At 31.3% G+C, this 20516-nt stretch overlaps 1 protein-coding gene across 2 annotated transcripts; it reads right to left on the bottom strand.

The window, feature by feature from the left end:
• Positions 1-480: 480 nt before the first annotated feature.
• On the bottom strand, positions 481-20214 carry LOC143082491 (uncharacterized). Of its 2 annotated transcripts, XM_076258185.1 has the most exons (12): positions 19872-20214; positions 18905-18922; positions 16317-16438; positions 14584-14636; positions 13830-13893; positions 13250-13329; positions 11468-11524; positions 10449-10530; positions 9922-10046; positions 3707-3767; positions 1815-2093; positions 481-1281 (listed from the first exon to the last, which is right to left on the bottom strand). In XM_076258185.1, exons 1-12 carry the CDS (start codon positions 19898-19900, stop codon positions 1133-1135), a joined length of 1119 nt encoding a protein of 372 aa, XP_076114300.1. In that variant the 5' UTR covers positions 19901-20214; the 3' UTR covers positions 481-1132. The 2 variants fall into 2 exon arrangements, with proteins under 2 accessions (XP_076114300.1, XP_076114301.1); XM_076258186.1 differs by lacking the exon at positions 18905-18922 and having other exon boundaries at positions 19872-20213.
• Positions 20215-20516: the final 302 nt, after the last annotated feature.

The following is a 20516-nucleotide window of genomic DNA, read 5'->3' as shown; positions in this document are numbered from 1 at the left end:
TCATGTGACCGCAACTTCATGGTAATCTCCTGTTACCAAACTGTATCCAGATACAATTACTATGTATGGTAGGAAAGGAATAAAAAATATAACATATAAAAAATATAACAAAGTATAAAATTGAGAATGGAAATGGGGAATGTGTCAAAGAGACAACAACCCGACCAAATAAAAAACAACAGCAGAGGGTCACCAACAGGTCTTCAATGTAGCGAGAAATTCCCGCACCCGGAGGCATGCATGCATCTAAGAAGTAGGTCATCTTGACCAAATTGTATAAAAAAAATGTTTAAACAATAATAATTTTAAAACAATAAGACAAATCATGGTCTAAAATTTGCCTAACCAAGATAAGTCATCTTGACAAAATTAAAAAAGGTTTACACACTAATAACTTTGAAACAATGAGACGAATCATGGTCTAAAATTGACTTCACCTATTAGTCATCTTTGCAAAATTTTAAAAATGTTAAACCCTAACAATTCTAAAATAATAAGAAACAAAGTGGTCAAAAATTTGTCTTTAACAATGTCTTTAAGTGAACTGTATTTTCATAATTGCAACAGTCAATTTTAAATTTGATGGCTGTAGAAACTCAAATTACAGCAGAGTTAGTATATGGTTGAATATAACATAGAAATTTAAAAAATAAAAGAATTTATGAGATCTTTCATTTGTTACAGTTGATTTTTTTGTTTAATTTCATATGTATGAATTTTCATGGCTTATATAAAGTTGTCCTTTTTCAAGACATACTCATATTTTGTTTCTATCAAAGCATCAAAAGATATTTATTTTTTTCAGGATATTAATATATAGTTGCTCAAAGCAATTCACTAAAGCAAAAAAGTCATCAAGGATTAACAATGTTAGCTCAGAACTACAACATTTTCACGGATTAACAAGCATAATGCTATGTCTTTAAACATCTCGTTTTCATACAATGACCTGTAAATCAAATTATTATCATGGCTACTTTGTTTAGTGCCTAGCCTTTTATCAGCTAATGAATAATTATTTAACATCATGTCAGTGCATGAGAGCAGTACATTTGTATCTTAGATAAATACAAGCTATTATAATCTACATTCTAATTTTAGCACCAATTTGAATTATCTTTCTTTTGTCAATTTACTTTCTACAAATACTGGTCTCTGGTGAAGAGTTGTTACTGTGATCTGATTGGTTCTGACTGTAGTCATGGTTACTGGTGATGAAGTGTAGACTTGGATAGATACTGGGATAGACTGTGTGGTATGGTGGTGGATCAGAATCTGGCTCTGTAAAAATAAATGAGAAAATCTTATTTAAAAGTGATGAAAACTTTTTATCATGACTTCATTAGATCAAATTTACAATTCTACTGCTGATGGTGATCCAGTAAAAAAGACAAGAATTTAACAAAATTATCAAAATAAAGAAAAAAGTCCTGCCATTTGTTACTCCTCTCAAAACTTGTATCATGACCTCTGTGAGCAGAATAATTTTGTAGCATATACTTGTTGTGTTTCATATTTGCGAATTTAGTAAAGACATTCAAGTTGAAGAAAAATGGACCTAAAAGTGTTTAAACACATTTACATGATTCCACCTACGAAATATCTGAATTGGTGATTAAATCAATTAAGTGAACTGTACACCAATTTGTACACCTTAGAAAATGTCCCCCTATTGCTTTGTAACTGTGCTATTTTTTTCATTACATCAGTTGACAATTAACATAGAGATATTTTTTTGTAGCAGAATCAAAAAAAGTAATTTTCAAATTTTATTTAGTCCCGACTCTGTGGTTTTTTTTTCTGTACAAACTTACCACACATGGAGGATTTACTTGGAGAGTCACTCATGGATGACTTGCTTGGTGAGTCACTTATTGATGATTTGCTCGGCGAGTCACTAATTGAGGATTTGTTTGGTGAGTCACAAGAGGAAGCTTTTTTGGGAGACTGTTCAGGGGTTTCATAAGGTGAGCATCTATCTCGACACAACTGGGACTGCTTAGGAAGACTTGATGATCTTCTTAGTGGTTTAACTTTACATGCTTGGACTTTCTCTTTAGCCCTTTGTACAAATGCTTGGGAATTGAGTGCACCTAAAAGGAATGATGCATATCAATATAGTCATGGAATCATATACCATACAGACTGTATTCATACAGTATTATAAAGTAGAGCTGACAATTTTTTCGCATTGTGTATGAATCATTGGGACAAAAAATAAAGAAAAACCTAGATTGTTATGCATATCAAAATGTTACACACTGTATAAAAGAACAGAATTTAAATGATTTACTTAAAAAAAATCATAATGGTTCTGCTGAACCCAGTGTCTGGCCTACTTTTGCTGTCAATCGCAGGCTCAACAAAAAATTTTAAAACTTTAACCTCAGAGTGAATGTACTGTTTCCTGGCAGAAAAACTAAGTTCATTTACAGATAAATTACAGATAAAATGGATTTTTTTTAACAAAATTTACTTCTGGTTACTATCTTATGATCATAAACTAGCTTCTGTCTAAGTTTGGTACAAATCCAGGATAGTTTAGAAAGTTTTTAAAATTTAAAAAACTTTAACCACAGAGTGAATGTAATATTTCCCTGCAGAAAAACTAAGTCCATTTATAAGTTAAATACGGAAAAAATGGAATTTTATTTTTACAAAATGTACTTCCGGATACTATCTTATGATCCTATACAAGCTTCTGTCCAAGTTTGGTAGAAATCCAGGATAGTTTGAGAAAGTTATTAATATTTCAAAAACTTTAACCACAGAGTGAATATTTGTGGACGCTGCCGACGCCGACGCCGGAATGTAGGATTGCTATGTCTCGCTTTTTCGACTAAAGTTGAAGGCTCAACAAAAACCACTCCTGAATGGTTAAGCAAATCTCTTAAATTTCTATACCAAAGGTTCAGCTAATATTGATGTAAATAAGATTTTAAACAAAGATAAAAAGATTCTTAAAACTTATTTCTATTGATGGTTAATATTCTGTGTGTGATAAAGGAGAAGGTTCACTAAGGGTTAAAATTGGCCCTGATTTTTTTATGTTTTTTAAATTGGGGCAAAAAATTACAAATGTCACATAGAAATACTTGTGTTAATACTACTAAAACAAAAATATTTTTTCTGGCACTTTCCTTTACTATTTATGGAGCGAAGACCCCTTAAATGAGCATAATTTGTATTAAAAGGTCAATTTTGGTACTTTTTGTCCATAATTTTAATTGTTTTTGGCATAATTAACCTTGGCCTCCATCTACGATCCAAAAAGTTTTTATATTGATGAAATCTATATCAAAATTGGAATCTTTTGGTTACAACACATTCTGGATCGTAGATGGCGGCCAAAGTGTTTCAAAAGCTTTTAGGTCTGAAAAATGCACAAAATCATTATATTTTGACAAAATGTCCAAAATGGGCTTACTTTGGCGAATATCTTGTAGTCTTATGAAAAGAACTGATATATTTGGCATTTATAATTTTGAAATAGACCCATTTACAAACCAAATTGAGACCTTTTTGGTGTTTTATGATGAAGTTGATATTTTAGGCCATTTTGTGCCATTAGTGAACCTTGTCCTTTGATGTCAACCATTTAGTTCAATCTAAGAGAAAGCAAACTGTGCAGCAAAAAAAAAGTTCTTAAATCTACATAAATACCAAGAACACTATACTATTCACATGTTATAATTTGTGTACAAACCTGTATATTTAATTTCTTCCAGATTTTGTCCATGTACATCAGGTATCAGGTTAGCAACATCCTGGAAATAGGTATAAATGTAAATAATAGTATCTAAACCCTACAATATTTCTAGTTGACGATTTAATGGGATATACATTATTCCACATGTATGTATTTCAATCTTATCTCCACATAAATGATAATTTTTAATGTCCTTTTAAATACTTCAGTGATTATTAACTGTAAAGAAGTGTGTAAAACATTTCCCCCTATAACAGATCCCAACAAAAATCTGTTGTTCTGAGAGTATTATATATTATTGTTAACTAAAAGAAGAAGTCTCAGAAACAACTTATTTCCTAATAAGATGACAATATGTTGATATTAAACCAACTTCATAACTTTTCCAAACCATCAATAATAGTTGCAAGGAAATTCAATTGTACAAAAATGTTATTCATTTAAAAAGAGACACGGATGCCCCACTGGCACTATCATTTTCCATGTTCAATGGACTGTAAAATTGGGTAAACAAGAATGTGTCCTAAGTACACGGATGACCCATCCACACTATCATTTTCTATGTTCAGTAGACCGTGAAAATGGGGTAAAATCTCTAATTTGGCATAAAATTAGAAAGATCATATGATAAGGAACATGTGTACTAAGTTTCAAGTTGATTGGACTTCAACTTCATCAAAAACTACCTCAACCAAAAACTTTAACCTGAAGCGGGACGAACAGATGAACGCACAGTCCAGAAAACATAATGCCCATAAATGGGCATAAAAATCTAATTTGGCATTAAAATTAGAAAGATCATACCATAGGCAACATATGTACTAAGTTTCAAGTTAATTGGACTTCAACTTCATCAAAAACTACCTCAACCAAAAACTTTAACTTGAAACTCGCCCTTTCATTTTCTATGTTCAGTGCAGTCTGCAACGTTAAGCGGTAGCTCGAAGCCCGTGTCTAGTTTAAATAAGCTTGGACTAGATAACGTACACTGTCGATAGTCCGACCGGTCTAGTGCATATCTGTGTGCACTTTTTTAATCGTTACGGTAAGTTAACGCAGAATGTCACTCAACGTCATCGATATTAATAAACTGATACTCTCTTCCTTGCAAAAATTCCGTTAACCAGTTTTGACGGTCTCCCTAATAACCGATTGTTCAAAATTAAAAAAAAAAGCGTGAAAACGGTCAGTACCACGTGTTTTGAAAATGTCAAATTTTGGTAATTATTGATTGATTTATGTTGCATAGACTGAATAGAATATAATCATAACAGAAAATTAAAAAAAAACTGAATATTTTTGCGTCGGAAGATATTAATTCGTAACTGCCCGCTTGATATTGTGTGTATTTTAGACGATTGGTTATTAGGACGACTTCAGTGACTGGTTACCGTTAATTTTATGAAGAAGTGGAACCAGTCTTGTTTTCATTTTGAAAGTGTACACATAATTTTGGTCACAAACATCGTTTAATATACATGGCTTCGCTGTCGGAAAGTGCGAGACCATGAAAGGCACCACAAAGGCCGTCTCGCAAGTCCGACCAAGTTACGGAGGCTAAAAAAAATACGAGGATAAACGGGTCCGAGAATTTAAAACTCATTGGACGGACGGTCGTCCCTGACCCTGGCTCCAGTACGAGAATCTTGTTATGTTTTGTAGCTACTGTAAGGAGCAGGGAAAAGGAGGCAAATTTGTATCTGTATTTGTATTTGAACAGGAGTTAATCAGCAAATTGAAAAATAATATGAAAAATTATGAAGAATAAAATTTAAAAACTTATTGATTTTCTTCTTTTCTTGGTCTGCATCAGAAAGGATGATCTCTTTAACTTCCAAAGTCAAATTTAGATGAGAAATTATTTAAACAAAATGTGATGACAAGGGGTTTATATCTACATGTATATATTTATTTTACGTGTATGTCTTAAATTCAAAGAAAAGAGTCTTAAACAGTCTTGTCAACAGTTTTGAGAAGGTTTTTTTTAAGGAAAGTAGAATTTTTTATATTACATGGAAACTTATATACACTTCCAGATACAACAAGAGGCTCTCAAGAGCCTGAATCGCTCACCTGGTAAACAATGCCTTATTGAACATATTGAACCATGCCAGGCAAACATGTACAGCTAACAATTCTTCAATATTACAAATATATATGACTTACTGTTTATAAATAAAGAAAATGAGACCAAAACACAAACACTTAAAACTTAGCAATGGACTGTGAAAATGAGGTCAAGTTCAAATAAAACCTGCGTAACCGACATATAGATCATAAAATATTTTCATACACCAAATATAGTTGACCTAATGCATAAAGTATTAAAAAAATAGACCAAAACTAAAAAAGTTAACTTTGACCACTGAATTATGAAAATGAGGTCAAGGTTAGATGACACCTGTCAGCTAGACATGTACACCTTACAATCATTCTATAAACCAATTTTAGTAGACCTATTGCATATAGTATAAGAAAAACAGACCAAAACACAAAAACTTAACTATAACCACTGAACCATGAAAATGAGGTCAAGGTGAGATGACACCTGCCAGTTGGACATGTACACTTTACAGTTCTTCTATACACCAAATCTACTAGACTTATTGCTTATAGTATCTGAGATATGGACTTGACCACGAAAATTTAACGTTGTTCACTTGGATTTCATTAAAAATGACAGCCACAATAAGAGCAATTTTTGTCTTGCCTGCAACTTCTGTCACAGAAAACAAGACTTAAGGGTAGTGATCTGGAGATGACAGCGACAGTGTTAGCTCTTGACTTAAAAGCTGTATATTTCAGAAGGTAGTAGACCTGGATGCTGCATACTTGGTTTATAAATGCCTTATGTAACAAACTTTATACAAAAAAAAGAAGATTTGGTGTAATTGCCAATGAGACCAACTCTAAACAAGAGACCAAATGACACAGAAATTAACAACTATAGGTCACCAAACAGCCTTCAACAATGAGCAAAGCCAATACCGCATAGTCAGCTATAAAAGGCCCCGAAATGACAAATGTAAAACAATTCAATTGACAAAACTAACAGCCGAATTAAGATACAAATAAATGAACGAAAAACAAATAAATAACACAGCAACAAACGACAACCACTGAATTACAGGCTCCTGACTTGTACATGCCCAACTGGTAGGTGTCATCTGACCTTGGAGGCCATACTTTGACCTACCATTTAACTTGTAGGGGGAGATGGTTTTTTTTCTGGTCAGAATATTTTCTATTTTTTGGAAGTAGCACAACAAATTATTTTTTTTGCAAATTGCAAATTGAAAATTTCAGGACAGGTAGACCTTGACCTAATAAATATTTTAACTTCTAGTCTTATTTGCTCTAAATGCTGGAGTTTTTTAGATATAAGCCAAAAACTGCATTTTACCCTGTGTTCTATTTTTAGCCTTGACGGCCATGTTTTTAGACAAAATAGAAAATAAAACACAAACTTTATTTTATACACCCTACTGATCATTCAGTTGAAGTTTGGTTGAATTTGGTTGAGTAGTTTTAGAGGAGAAGATTTTTTAAAGTTAGCAAATATGATGAACAAATTGTGAAAAAATTGTCATTAAAGGACAATAACCCCTTAAGGGGTCAATTGACAATTTTGGTCATATTTAACTTATTTGTCGATCTTACTTTGCTGATCATTTTTGCTGTTTACAGTTTATCTTTATCTATAATGATATTCAAGATAATGACCAAAAACTGCAAAATTTCCTTAAAATTACCAATTAAGTGGCAGCAACCCAACAATGGTTTGTTTGATTCGTCTGAAAATTTCAGGGCTGATAGATCTTGACCTAATGAACATTTTTACCCTTTGTCAGATTTGCTCTAAATGCTTTCGTTTTTGAGATATAAGCCAAAAACTGCATTTGACCCCTATGTTCTATTTAAAGTAAGGGCGGCCATGTTTTTTGACGGATCAAAAATCGAAGCACACACTTTGTGCAGGATAATCTAAGGAACTATCATGCTAAGTTTCATCCAAATCCATTCAGTAGTTTCAGAGGAGAAGATTTTTTAAAGTTAGCAAATATGATGAACAAATTGTGAAAAATTGTCATTAAAGGACATTTACCCCTTAAGGGGTCAATTGACAATTTTGGTCATATTAACCTATTTGTAGATCTTACTTTGCTGATCATTTTTGCTGTTAACAGTTTATCTTTATCTATAATGATATTCAAGATAATGACCAAAAACTGCAAAATTTCCTTAAAATTACCAATTAAGTGGCAGCAACCCAACAATGGTTTGTTTGATTCGTCTGAAAATTTCAGGGCTGATAGATCTTGACCTAATGAACATTTTTACCCTGTCAGATTTGCTCTAAATGCTTTCGTTTTTGAGATATAAGCCAAAAACTGCATTTGACCCCTATGTTCTATTTAAAGTAAGGGCGGCCATGTTTTTTGACGGATCAAAAATCGAAGCACACACTTTGTGCAGGATAATCTAAGGAACTATCATGCTAAGTTTCATCCAAATCCATTCAGTAGTTTCAGAGGAGAAGATTTTTTAAAGTTAGCAAATATGATGAACAAATTGTGAAAAATTGTCATTAAAGGACATTTACCCCTTAAGGGGTCAATTGACAATTTTGGTCATATTAACCTATTTGTAGATCTTACTTTGCTGATCATTTTTGCTGTTAACAGTTTATCTTTATCTATAATGATATTCAAGATAATGACCAAAAACTGCAAAATTTCCTTAAAATTACCAATTAAGTGGCAGCAACCCAACAATGGTTTGTTTGATTCGTCTGGAAATTTCAGGGCTGATAGATCTTGACCTAATGAACATTTTTACCCTGTCAGATTTGCTCTAAATGCTTTCGTTTTTGAGATATAAGCCAAAAACTGCATTTGACCCCTATGTTCTATTTAAAGTAAGGGCGGCCATGTTTTTTGACGGATCAAAAATCGAAGCACACACTTTGTGCAGGATAATCTAAGGAACTATCATGCTAAGTTTCATCCAAATCCATTCAGTAGTTTCAGAGGAGAAGATTTTTTAAAGTTAGCAAATATGATGAACAAATTGTGAAAAATTGTCATTAAAGGACATTTACCCCTTAAGGGGTCAATTGACAATTTTGGTCATATTAACCTATTTGTAGATCTTACTTTGCTGATCATTTTTGCTGTTTACAGTTTATCTTCATCTATAATAATATTCAAGATAATGACCAAAAACTGCAAAATTTCCTTAAAATTACCAATTAAGTGGCAGCAACCCAACAATGGTTTGTTTGATTCATCTGAAAATTTCTGGGCTGATAGATCTTGACCTAATGAACATTTTTACCCATGTCAGATTTGCTCTAAATGCTTCCGTTTTTGAGATATAAGCCAAAAACTGCATTTGACCCCTATGTTCTATTTTAAGTAACGGTGGCCATGTTTTTTGACGGATCAAAAATCGAAGCACACACTTTGTGCAGGATAATCTAAGGAACAATCATTTTAAGTTTCATTCAAATCCATTCAGTAGTTTCAGAGGAGAAGATGTTTGAAAAATTGTTAACGACGACAGACGACGACGACGACGACGACGACGACGACGGACGCCAAGTGATGAGAAAAGCTCACATGGCCTTTTAGGCCAGGTGAGCTAAAAATGTAATCTCAGAATGCAGGATTTTACATCTAATATTCCAAAATTTTCAGGGGGGGGGGCATGCCCCCAAACCCCCCTAGCTGGTTTCGGATCACTTCGTGATCATCACCGGTGACACAGATTTTTTTTGGTCCAGTACATATAAATTCGGGCTAGTAATTTTTTTTTTTTAACTAGCCCATAGGGCTAGTGCTTCAAATAGTTTTTGGCACAGACTGTCAGTGGAGCCTGAAATTGGGATCAAAAGTCCAATTTGGCTTTAAAATTAGAAAGATCATATCATAGGGAACATGTGTACTAAGTTTGAAGTTGATTGACTTCAACTTCATCAAAAACTACCTTGACCAAAAACTTTAACCTGAAACGGGACGAACGGACGGATGGACAGACGAACGAACGGACGCATGCACAGACCAGAAAACATAATGCCCCCTCTACTATTGTAGGTGGGGCATAAAAAAAACTGCTATTCATTCAAAAAAAAAAAAAGGAGAAAAAATCATAAAGAAGCCAATTTTTTTTTGAATGTATACATAGGGAATATAAATTTTATGTTCTTTTACCCTTTCAGCCTCAAACAGGATTGAACATTTTTTTCCCATCATCATATAGGCTTCAGAAATTTTTGTCAAACCTTCCTTCAAACGTATCATTTTAACTGCTTCATTTTCTCTCACTTTTTCACAAACTGTAAAGAAAGGACACAGAATTAAAACACATCTGGAGTTAAAATGCATTCAAACCCCTCATTTTTTGTAACTGTATCATGTATTGTTTATGAATAAATTGATTTTTAAACCTACATGTATGCTGATATTTTTATATTTATTTCAAACCAGATTGTATCAGATTTTCTTGTACTAGATGTTGAAATGACTTTATATTAACAGATCAATTTTGGCCATATTGGACACGTAAGTGTTACAAATTTTGATGATGGGATGATTCAAGTTGACTGAAGAACAGAAAAAGGGAACAACAATATAAAATTTAAATGACTATTATTTACAATGTTTTTAAACCATAAATTCACATTTATATATAAATAGCCTTTATAAAAATACAATATGGATAATTAACATAAACTAACCTTCTAACAAAGCCACATCTCTTGATTTTTGTGCCTGTGTAACTTTTGATTCAAAGGACATTCTCTCCTCCACAGAACCCTTCTACAAAATATATCATAATTGAACTCACATTTTTTTATAAGATGATATTTAACATGTTTAAATGTCTAGATTCATCAATCTCGTAATACCCTTTTCCTTTAAAGAACTTAGAAGAGAATTTTGTGGCTGATTCCTATCTATTAAAGTTGCATTGTAAGAGGGGAGATAACTCAGATTATTCAGTTGTATAAAAGAATGTAAAAACAATAGTTCTATTTTGTTATGAAGCAACTTGTGTGACACAGTGTGGCATTTATTTTCTTTTTTTTTCAAAAAGCATTTTATTAGTTCTTTCCACATCTAATTCTAAAATTTTTTAAGTATAATATTACTTTTTCCAGACATAATCCTTAAAAATATTTGAAAATATTGCACAGCTTTTAACTAATATGTAAAAAAATTTAATCATTACTACAAAATTTACCCTTTGAAAACATTTAACTGTCCAATTCAATACATGCTCCATGAAATCCAACAACAAACAGTGAAGATTTAACTTCCCCTTTTTAGGCCTCCACAGCATATATCAGAAGTCTTTTTATATACTAAATTGCACAAATTTGGTAGGCCTCTCATAAAATTTCTTTTAAGACTGATTAAAACATATAAGATAATACAACTGGAGATCATCATCCAACAGGAAATAAAATGTCCTTTAATGTGTATGAAGACCTATTATTCAGAAAAAATTTCATTGTGTTAAAATTCTTATTCCAATTTGTATCAAACCTGATAAACAAATATAGTCCTGAATTAAATCTCTCTTACATCAAAATTGTAAAAGTTCTGACATTTAGTTTTTCTTGACAGAAACTCCTGACTAGTAAATATTTTTTAATCAATTTGTCATAGGGAACTTCACATGATGAGAGATTCTCATGATGTACCATAAAAGCCCCAATTTTAAGGGTAATATTAAATCAAATTCATACTTTACCTTACATGTTTTCTTCAACTTTTTCTGGTAATCCTTTTCTTTATTTTCACAATTATCCTTTAAAAAAAGATAGGTTTATGGTTTAATACAATGATTTCAACAAAGGTGAAGCTATGTTTTTGGTATTATTTAGATTATGCAAGGCCATTGCAAAACACTCAAAAGAAAGAATACAAAGAGATAAAAGACTACAAAACACCCTGCAAATCAAAGAATTAGCAACAAAAACAATCCAAAAACATATGGGTGAACTATGCTTTGAAAGGATATATGTATGACATAGAACATAAGGTTATCAAAAATAATACTTTTTGCCTGCACATTTTCATGTTCACTGAACTGTGAAATCATGGTTAATACCGCTATTTGATCTAAAATTTAAAAACTCACATCCTAATACAAAAATGTACTCAATTTTAAGCTACCTTTACCAAAATCTTTTACCTGATGAAGGACAAATGTACTAATCAGAAAACCTAATGCCCCTTCTATCAAAGATGGGGCTTATAAACTGTAGTCTTGGATCCTCAGGCTCACAGTTCTTGAAAATTGTCAAGAAATGGCTTATGAAAACTAATTAGGGTTAGCCATCAAGGCCATTGTGCATAGCTATTGTTAATTTTACTTCCATTGATATTTCAATATGAACTAACCTCCCTCCCCCCCTCACTTTAAGACATACATGCATGACTGAACCTCCTAAATTTAGTTAGTTTTCATCATACATTTCTTATCAATTTTCCAGAATTCATTATTATCCCAGATTCAAATATTCCTGGTGATATATATATCATATGAATTTCCTAAATAAACTTGTGTGCAATTTTTGACAACCCTCATATGTTTTCTTGGAATTTTAAGTTCTTGATTTAGAATTTTCACTTCACTTTTTAAAAACTATATCAAAATATTCACATTCCTAAAATGCTTTGAATTTCATATTTAACAAGTGGATTTCTAGTTCCAGGTACAATAATTCTAATTTTGTAAATTACTAATCATAACTCTTGAAAGTGTTTAAAAATTACAATATCTATATTTATAAAGTGTCTAAATAATGAAAATTCCCATTTCATTGTAGGCCAAATGCCAATCATTAGTATAATTGAATAAGCATTTAAATTAGTTATTAAATAGACTTTTTGTTTTATTGTTTATTAATAAGGCTATAAAAAAGTCTTATGATTAAATGACCCATTTTTTGACAGGTAAAAAATAGTAATTGTACTCTTATTGTTACAAATGAATTTCTTAAGTAATGTGCAATAATGCAAAAACATACATAGATCTTGCATCTTGTATATATTTTTTTAAATACACTTTAAAATGCAACAAAAATAATAATCTGAAAGTCAATAAAGAATGACAAGCTACTCATTTTGACTAAGTTTTAAATGAAGTTTGAGCTACACATTAAATTACAACTCCATGTATGCATAAATTAATTTGTACTACATTTATAAGAATTGTAACAATTAAAAATCATTGATATAGCACCATCAGTTTTTGAGAAATAGACGACCTATAATGGTTTACTTTTACAAATTTTGACTTGGATGGAGGGTTGTATCATTAGCACTCATATATACCACATCTTCTTATATCTATTGGAATGCTGTTTTAATTAAATTTGATATCATAATGTACAGAAAACCTAATGAAATTTAGATAGACAAATATATGTTCATGGTAAACATGCTTACATGTACATATATATATTGACAATGAAATATGACAAAGAACCATTCATGTTGTGGACTAAAACAACTTTGAATATTTTACCAGATTATTTTTTGCTTCTTTGACATGTTTCTCTCCTTCTAAGACCAGCTCCAGCATCTTCATGTACTCCTTTAAATTATCTGTACAAAATATATCACATGTAAATCTATATTGTAAAAAAGTGGCAGATAGGTGAATCAAAACTCAAAAGTTTTGTAGAGGCTAATATTAAGTCCACTATCAAGTTATCACCTTCGCAGGAAAAGTTTGTCAATTGTGTGCGTCTTTGTGACATCATTTACTAGATAGAGGGGGTCACCTGTATCCCTACGTATACTCTATTAAGGTTCATCGAGCGTCTTTGTGAGTGTCATTTTGCTGAATAAACTAGAAATGATATTTGTTTCGTAAGTACTTAATTACAATTCCCTTACAACAGCAGTGCTGAATATCAATTTTAAGAATTCAATTTGCCAAATACTTAGTGCAATATAGCATAATCCTTCATCAACCAATGGCTCAACATATGAACGGAAGTAATTTTGACAGAAATGCAACGCACTTGAAACTTGTCCATTGGTTGAGAAAATATTTTCATGAATTAATTGAATGAATTAATACATATAAAAATAAAACTCACCATTTAATTCCCTTTGAGCTTCAGTCCATTGAAGATTTAACTCTGATATATGATTACAAACATCCTGAAAATTCAAAAGTCCAAGTTTCTTAATAAATTGTTATTATAATATAATGTTTTTTCTCTCTTATTATTAATGCTACTCCAGTGTTCCATTTAATTTTGAATAATGTATTTTGTGATGTATATGGAGAGTCTAACATAACTGACAAAACAGGAAAATGAGAAGGAATTCATGAAAAATTACTGCCAAGTTCTGGCTTTATACATGTACATGCAAATGACATGTATTTTTTTACGGAAATTATTGGGTAAAACAAGGAGTAAACAGAGTGAAACGTTGTGTCTGTCCCTCCTCTTTACCTATTGAAATTTATCTTTGCAAATTTCTCAGCCAAAATTCCTAACAAGTACATGTTTAAAGAGGTGATTTTAAAATGCAACTTGGAAAGATTTTGCCAATTCGTACTACGGTCAATCAAATTTAGTCTTTTGAATATGGACAGTTCATTATCACTGAACTAGCATATATTTGTTTAGGGGCCAGTTGAAGGACGCCTCCGGGTGCGGGAATTTCTCGCTACATTGAAGACCTGTTGGTGACCTTCTGCTGTTGTTTTTTTCTATGGTCAGGTTGTTGTCTCTTTGGCACATTCCCCATTTCCATTCTCAATTTTAGTTATATACATTTGTTACATTGTATCAAAATTTAGCATAAAAATATCTTAATTCAAACAAACTGAATCAATCTTACCTGTATTGCTCTGTTTTCTTCATTAGCCGACCATCTTAACATGTCTTGTGATGCTAAAACAAAGTTAATTTGGAAATAAAATTTTATCTTGATGTCATATTGGGTAACATCTATCATTTAAGCAGATCTTGACTAAGCTTGAAAACTGCCTTCTTTTTTTACAATCAGAAATGGTACAAACAACAAAACAGGTACAGATTAAAAAAATATTGATGTGTGTTACACTCATCCATTTTCCATTTTTTTTGCCTGAAAGATTGTTCTAACCTTACATGAGATACACTGTAGTTGGAATTGTCTGTATCAATGAATTTCAATTAGGACCTTTTTCTTAAACTTATAAAACTGCATACTTTTATAATGAATTTATGTGATTTCTGGGAAACAATTGACTTCAAAGCAATTATTTATTGGCCATATTCAGTAAAATATACAAATAAAAGCTTTTACATGTAAACAAAGTTTTTTGTAGGTATTTTAAAAGATGACAAATTTTCAGTGGTGTGTCAATACTGCTAGTTATATACTAACATGATAAATTTTGTACACACGCAAAACATTTTAAACATCTCCTTGCTTCACTTAACACATTGTTATGTTATCTTAAAATTATTCAGCTGTTAAAATGCTATATTCATCTATACATTGTAATTTTTGTAACAGATATTAAACTATTGCAACAAAAAAGCCAATGATGAAATCATTATTAGCAATCTTTTTACCAAGGCCGTCAATGTTTACTATTCTGTCAATATAGGCCATAATCATGATAACAGTGGCTTTTTTAGTATTATTTAATCATGTTTAAAAATCTGTAACGTTTGGAATATAAGATAAAGAAATATAATGAAAATAAGAAACAGCATTTCTTTTAAACAAATTTAACACTCTTTAGAGTACTTTGCCCCAAGGCACATGTAACAGAATGTCTTAATGACACATTGATTAATATCAGAGCCTTTGATTTCCCATTTTCTCCAAAAATCTGATGAAGAATTTCACATAGAAACAGGGTTCTCCTTTTACAATTTATAGGTCATATAACGGTAAATCTTGGGATTAGATTTAAGAAAATCCTATAATCTCATTAGAGAGGTGGTACGTCCTCAGGCAATTCTTATAATCCTACTAGGACTTATTTAAGTGTCTCAAAATGATGGGTCACTACACTAAATATAAACTTTATGCATATGAAGAGCTTTTCTGGATTTACTTTCATCAGTACATATGTAATTCTCAGACTGGAACATTTTAAAATCAGGAATGAATAAATAAATAGAAAAGTTCAGAGTTTTTGATCAAAAAGGAAATGCATTTTGTACATGTAGTGATGTACATTGTAACAGTATATAAATAACGATAAAATTCATTAAAAATTAACTTAAATTTCATATCTACATGCACTGTAGAAAAAATAAAATTCTCATTAACTATATTCTAAGCATTTAGATGAAATAAGTATAAAAGGATCAAAACATTATGGGAGTTTTGAAATTTCTCATGTTCTCCACATTGACCTTTTTAGCATAATGGCAATGTGATCTATCATAAAAAAAAGACATAGGGGGGACATCTTTAAAGGAGTTTTGTTGATATAAGGTTGACCCTTCAGCATGTTAAGTATACAATTCTAGGAAATAGATGACCTATTGTTCACAAATGCAGATACATGTATATCTATATACATGTATTTAGTATACAAAACACAAAATAAAGTACAAAAATATATTTACCGGAAGTTTCTGCATTTATTTGTGATTTTATAGAATTTCTTAAATTTTTTACTTCTGAGATCATAACATTCATATCAGAATTAGTTCCATCTCCAAGACTGGACATTAACTTTGTTCCACTCCTGTAAAAAATAAATATTATATTGTTTGGTTTGTAAATGCAATAACCATTTATAAATCCATCTGTACTTTAAGGTACAATGTGTACGTACATGTAGCTGAGCCATTTTTTATATGCTGGAGTTTTCATTAGATTTTGTGGTGTATGCATTTATATTGTTACCTTACATCTTTTTCTTTTAAAATATACAGACATTACATATATACATGTACAAGCAATTTAGGAAAAAACAACTGCTATAAATATGTGCACATTTACATGTACATTTGTAATGTAGGCAAAGCTACAATATATTCAGCAGTTGAGTGTTCAAAGTTGTACATTTTGTGCAGTCAAGCATTATATAGATCTCCATAATTCTTTTTGATTTTGAATATTTCTGCTGAAGTTTGGGTTTCAGATCATGTAGATTGTGCATATTGTCAATATCACAATGCATACACACATGTACATGTAAAATAGATCACAAAATAAAGCATGATATTAAATGAGTATGTTTACATTTACATAGTCACATTTAGAAACATGTATCTTTGATGTTGTTGTTTTTGTGTCTCTGGGTTGCTGTTTCATGAAAAATACATGTACATGTATCCCAAATCAGCTTTTACTCACACCTGACTCTACAACTTATAACTGCATATGGGGAGTCAACAAAGGCTGTACATCTGTCTATAATTGCTAACATCCACTTCATTTCATGCTTTGGTTGATAGTTGTCTCACTAGCAATTATACCATATATATATCCTTATTTTAATGCTTGATATTTCCATGGTCAGACTCACTCACTGGGTCTTATTTTATGTTTTGTTTCATTATCAGCAGGAAAACTCTAATTAGGGATCATTAAGTTTTAAAATATAAAGAGAATTGTTTCTAAACACTGCATGTGATAAAATCTTCACAGGAAATATATGTCTTTTGAATGGAGATCTATTTATCTGCTTGTGTAAAAAATAGTAATCTTCACTATAGGCTGGATTTAAATTAGAAATTCATTTAAATTCTACAATGTCTTTTATTTCCTGTAGAAAACATTACAGAAAATCTGCAGGTACATATTTGTATTTAAGAGGGTGTCCATGGAAAAACCAGGCAGTGGATGGCACACGACATATTTTGTTTTCAAATTTTTTTCATCTATTTCATATCAAAAATTCATTCTTTCTCAAAAGTTAAATTTTGTTTTTTTATTAACTGCAACAAAAAAAGAGAAAAAAATACATAGAAAGCACTGAAAATTCATTGAAAAGGGGAGATACATGTAACTCTTCATTTTGTACAAAATTTTGTTGCATTGTTTGTGAACTTTAAAATCATTTTCTGAGCCATCCACTGTTGATTCAAAAATATCTTTGACATATTTATCCTTTGTATGATATAAACATTGCATTGGAACCAAAAATTTGGTGGGAAAATAATTATGTTGTGCCACCCATATCATAGGATTTACCTAATATTTACTTGGACAGCCTCTAAAATCTGAATAATGCTATTTGTTTTAACATTCCACATTCCACAATAACATACATATAACATAATTTATTGATTTTAACTCCTGCATAATAAAGTCTGTTCAAATGACTAATATCATTATATAAAAGAAGAATCAGATTCCAGAAGGAGAAATAGAGACTTGCATGATTACATAGTAGCAGGACGAGAATTGAGATTTTATATTTGAAAATGTATAATAGTAAATACATACATGTACGTACCATTTAATAGTATAATAGTCCCAGATTAAACATATGAATATGCATGTAAAATTTTCTAGTATTAAAATTTTAGACTTTCAATGTTCAAGGTCAAAAAATAATCATGATTATGATCAGTTAACAGTAAATAGAACTTTTATGTTTTATATCCATACAATAGACCACTTTCGAGTTCATCCATCACTGGAAAAAACTCGTCAATTAGGCGTGCCTTAGTGACGTCTTTTACCAGATAGAGTGGATCATCTGTATCCCTGCACAATTAACGTTCATCAAGCATCTTAGTGATTGTCATAGTGCAGGATAAACTAGAAATAATTTTTGTTTTGTAAGTACTTAATCACAATTCCTTAATGACAGCAGTGCTTGATTGCCAATTATGAGAATTTAGTTTGAGGCATAATCGCATAATCGTGCAATTTAGTATTATAATTTGCCAACCACTCGTTCAACATTGGAACCGAAGTGACGATGCCACTAAACGCACGAATGATGTTCACTAAAACCAGACTTTTTGACAGAAATGCATCGAACTCAAAAGTTGTCTATTTGATACAAATGTACAGTATCGCACAGAAAATTAATACATAGTACTAGTGTTTCCCATAACATGCTGCAAAGAATATGGTATGTTCTCAGGAAGGTACAAATGAAGGCATATAATTAGTATTTTTCAAAACAGCTTTTGACTTGGTCAAACAGGAAACATTCTGAATTTAATATGCCATAAAAAACAAATGTTCTCACCTCCAAAATACTATATTTCTATAAGTGAAATTTTAGCTTTATTAAGTGTTTGTTTAAAATTAAAGAAATTTCAAGTGTTACAAATCATTATAAATGATCATAATGATAAGGGTGCTACAATTAGATTAGTAGTCTCAGAATATACATGTATGTTTATAATAAGGTTGTTGATTATAATTAAATATTTAATACTGCATGAATTGTTTAGTAGTAATTTTCTTAAAGAGATTAAAACTACACTGGTGAAAGACGCATTAGATATTTTTCAAATCTAGTTAAATTCTCCATTGCATTAGCAAGACCACAGGCACTTGTTTCTTTCCAATGGATAGAAACAAGTGCCTGTGAGCAAGACTAAAGTTTTAGCGTTTGTAAAAAAAATATATATTGAAAGGTATGTTGTTTTAATCACACAGCGGGTCCAGGATTTTAGGTTGCATGGAGCTAACTTAAATTTTCAGAGCTGGGCATGGCAAAAGTATTTTTGAAGAAAAATTATTCAAATATTTGATATTTAAGAGACAAAACCCATGCTTTGAAAATTTTAGGGGGTGCCTGCTTGCCACGCTTATTCACCCCTACCTGAATCAGCCACAATCTATAATCATAATACAGTATATGAAAAGTGTCTCAGCTGTTCACCCCTACAAGAGACAAGTGTCTGCCCCTACCTCTAAAGGAGTCGACTGAAGTACCACACCCCCCTTTTTCTTCAATTTTCTGTTTACAGAATGAAACATTAGAAAATCAGCTACATGAGATTTTATAAATATATGCTTATAATGGATACACTCTTCTTGTGCCTTTGGAGCAAATGCTATCTACGAGGAAATAGACAAAATTAATTTATCTGACGACAAAAAGATGCAGACACTGGAGATCAACCCCTTGCAAAATGTATGCTTCAATATTTTGCTGAATACTTTATCATTCGGATTAATTTATTCAAAAAATCAAATATGTTTACCTTCTGATAGCACGGGATGCCTTTTCCATTATTATTCCTTGAACAAGATTCCACAGTTATCAAGATCATCTATACATTGCTATTTTAGGACTTGTCAATTTCAAAAATCAAATTTAACCGCCGGAAATGACAGAAATACAATAATTCAAATATCCTCAGCTGCAAAATAATGTTATTCTATCAGTAAAATTCAGGTGTTTTCTAATGTGTGGGTTTTTTTTCACCAAGTTTCGAGTATGAAAATTTCAATATAGTACAGTCAAATCATCGTTTGGTCATTGTGTTTTTTGGCGCGTTGTTTATTTACATTTGAGGGCACCTGTTCGTGGGCGGAGTTACTTAGAAAGGGAAGTAACTATAAAACTCCCGCCAAATATCTCGAACGTATTCCCCAATTGTATATGCTTTTACTTTGTACATTCAGAGACATATAATGTATTGTATGTCTTTCAGTTTGGTACATTTTATCATATGACTTTTTTGTTTGATTTGTAACACTAAATTGTAACATCTGATAGCAAAAATAGGTATAACTGCATGAATGTTTTTGCCTTAGATAATCTTTTGATCTCAGCTTTTGATCACGAAAAACAAAAGACTTTTAACCGTATTGTGAGTGTCATATGCCAATCAGTGGGGAAACCC

Source organism: Mytilus galloprovincialis, chromosome 7 (assembly GCF_965363235.1).
Source record: "Mytilus galloprovincialis chromosome 7, xbMytGall1.hap1.1, whole genome shotgun sequence".
In the NCBI taxonomy this organism is placed as follows: domain Eukaryota; kingdom Metazoa; phylum Mollusca; class Bivalvia; order Mytilida; family Mytilidae; genus Mytilus; species Mytilus galloprovincialis.
Note: the sequence above shows the minus strand (reverse complement) of the source record. Positions and strands in the feature narration are given on the sequence as shown.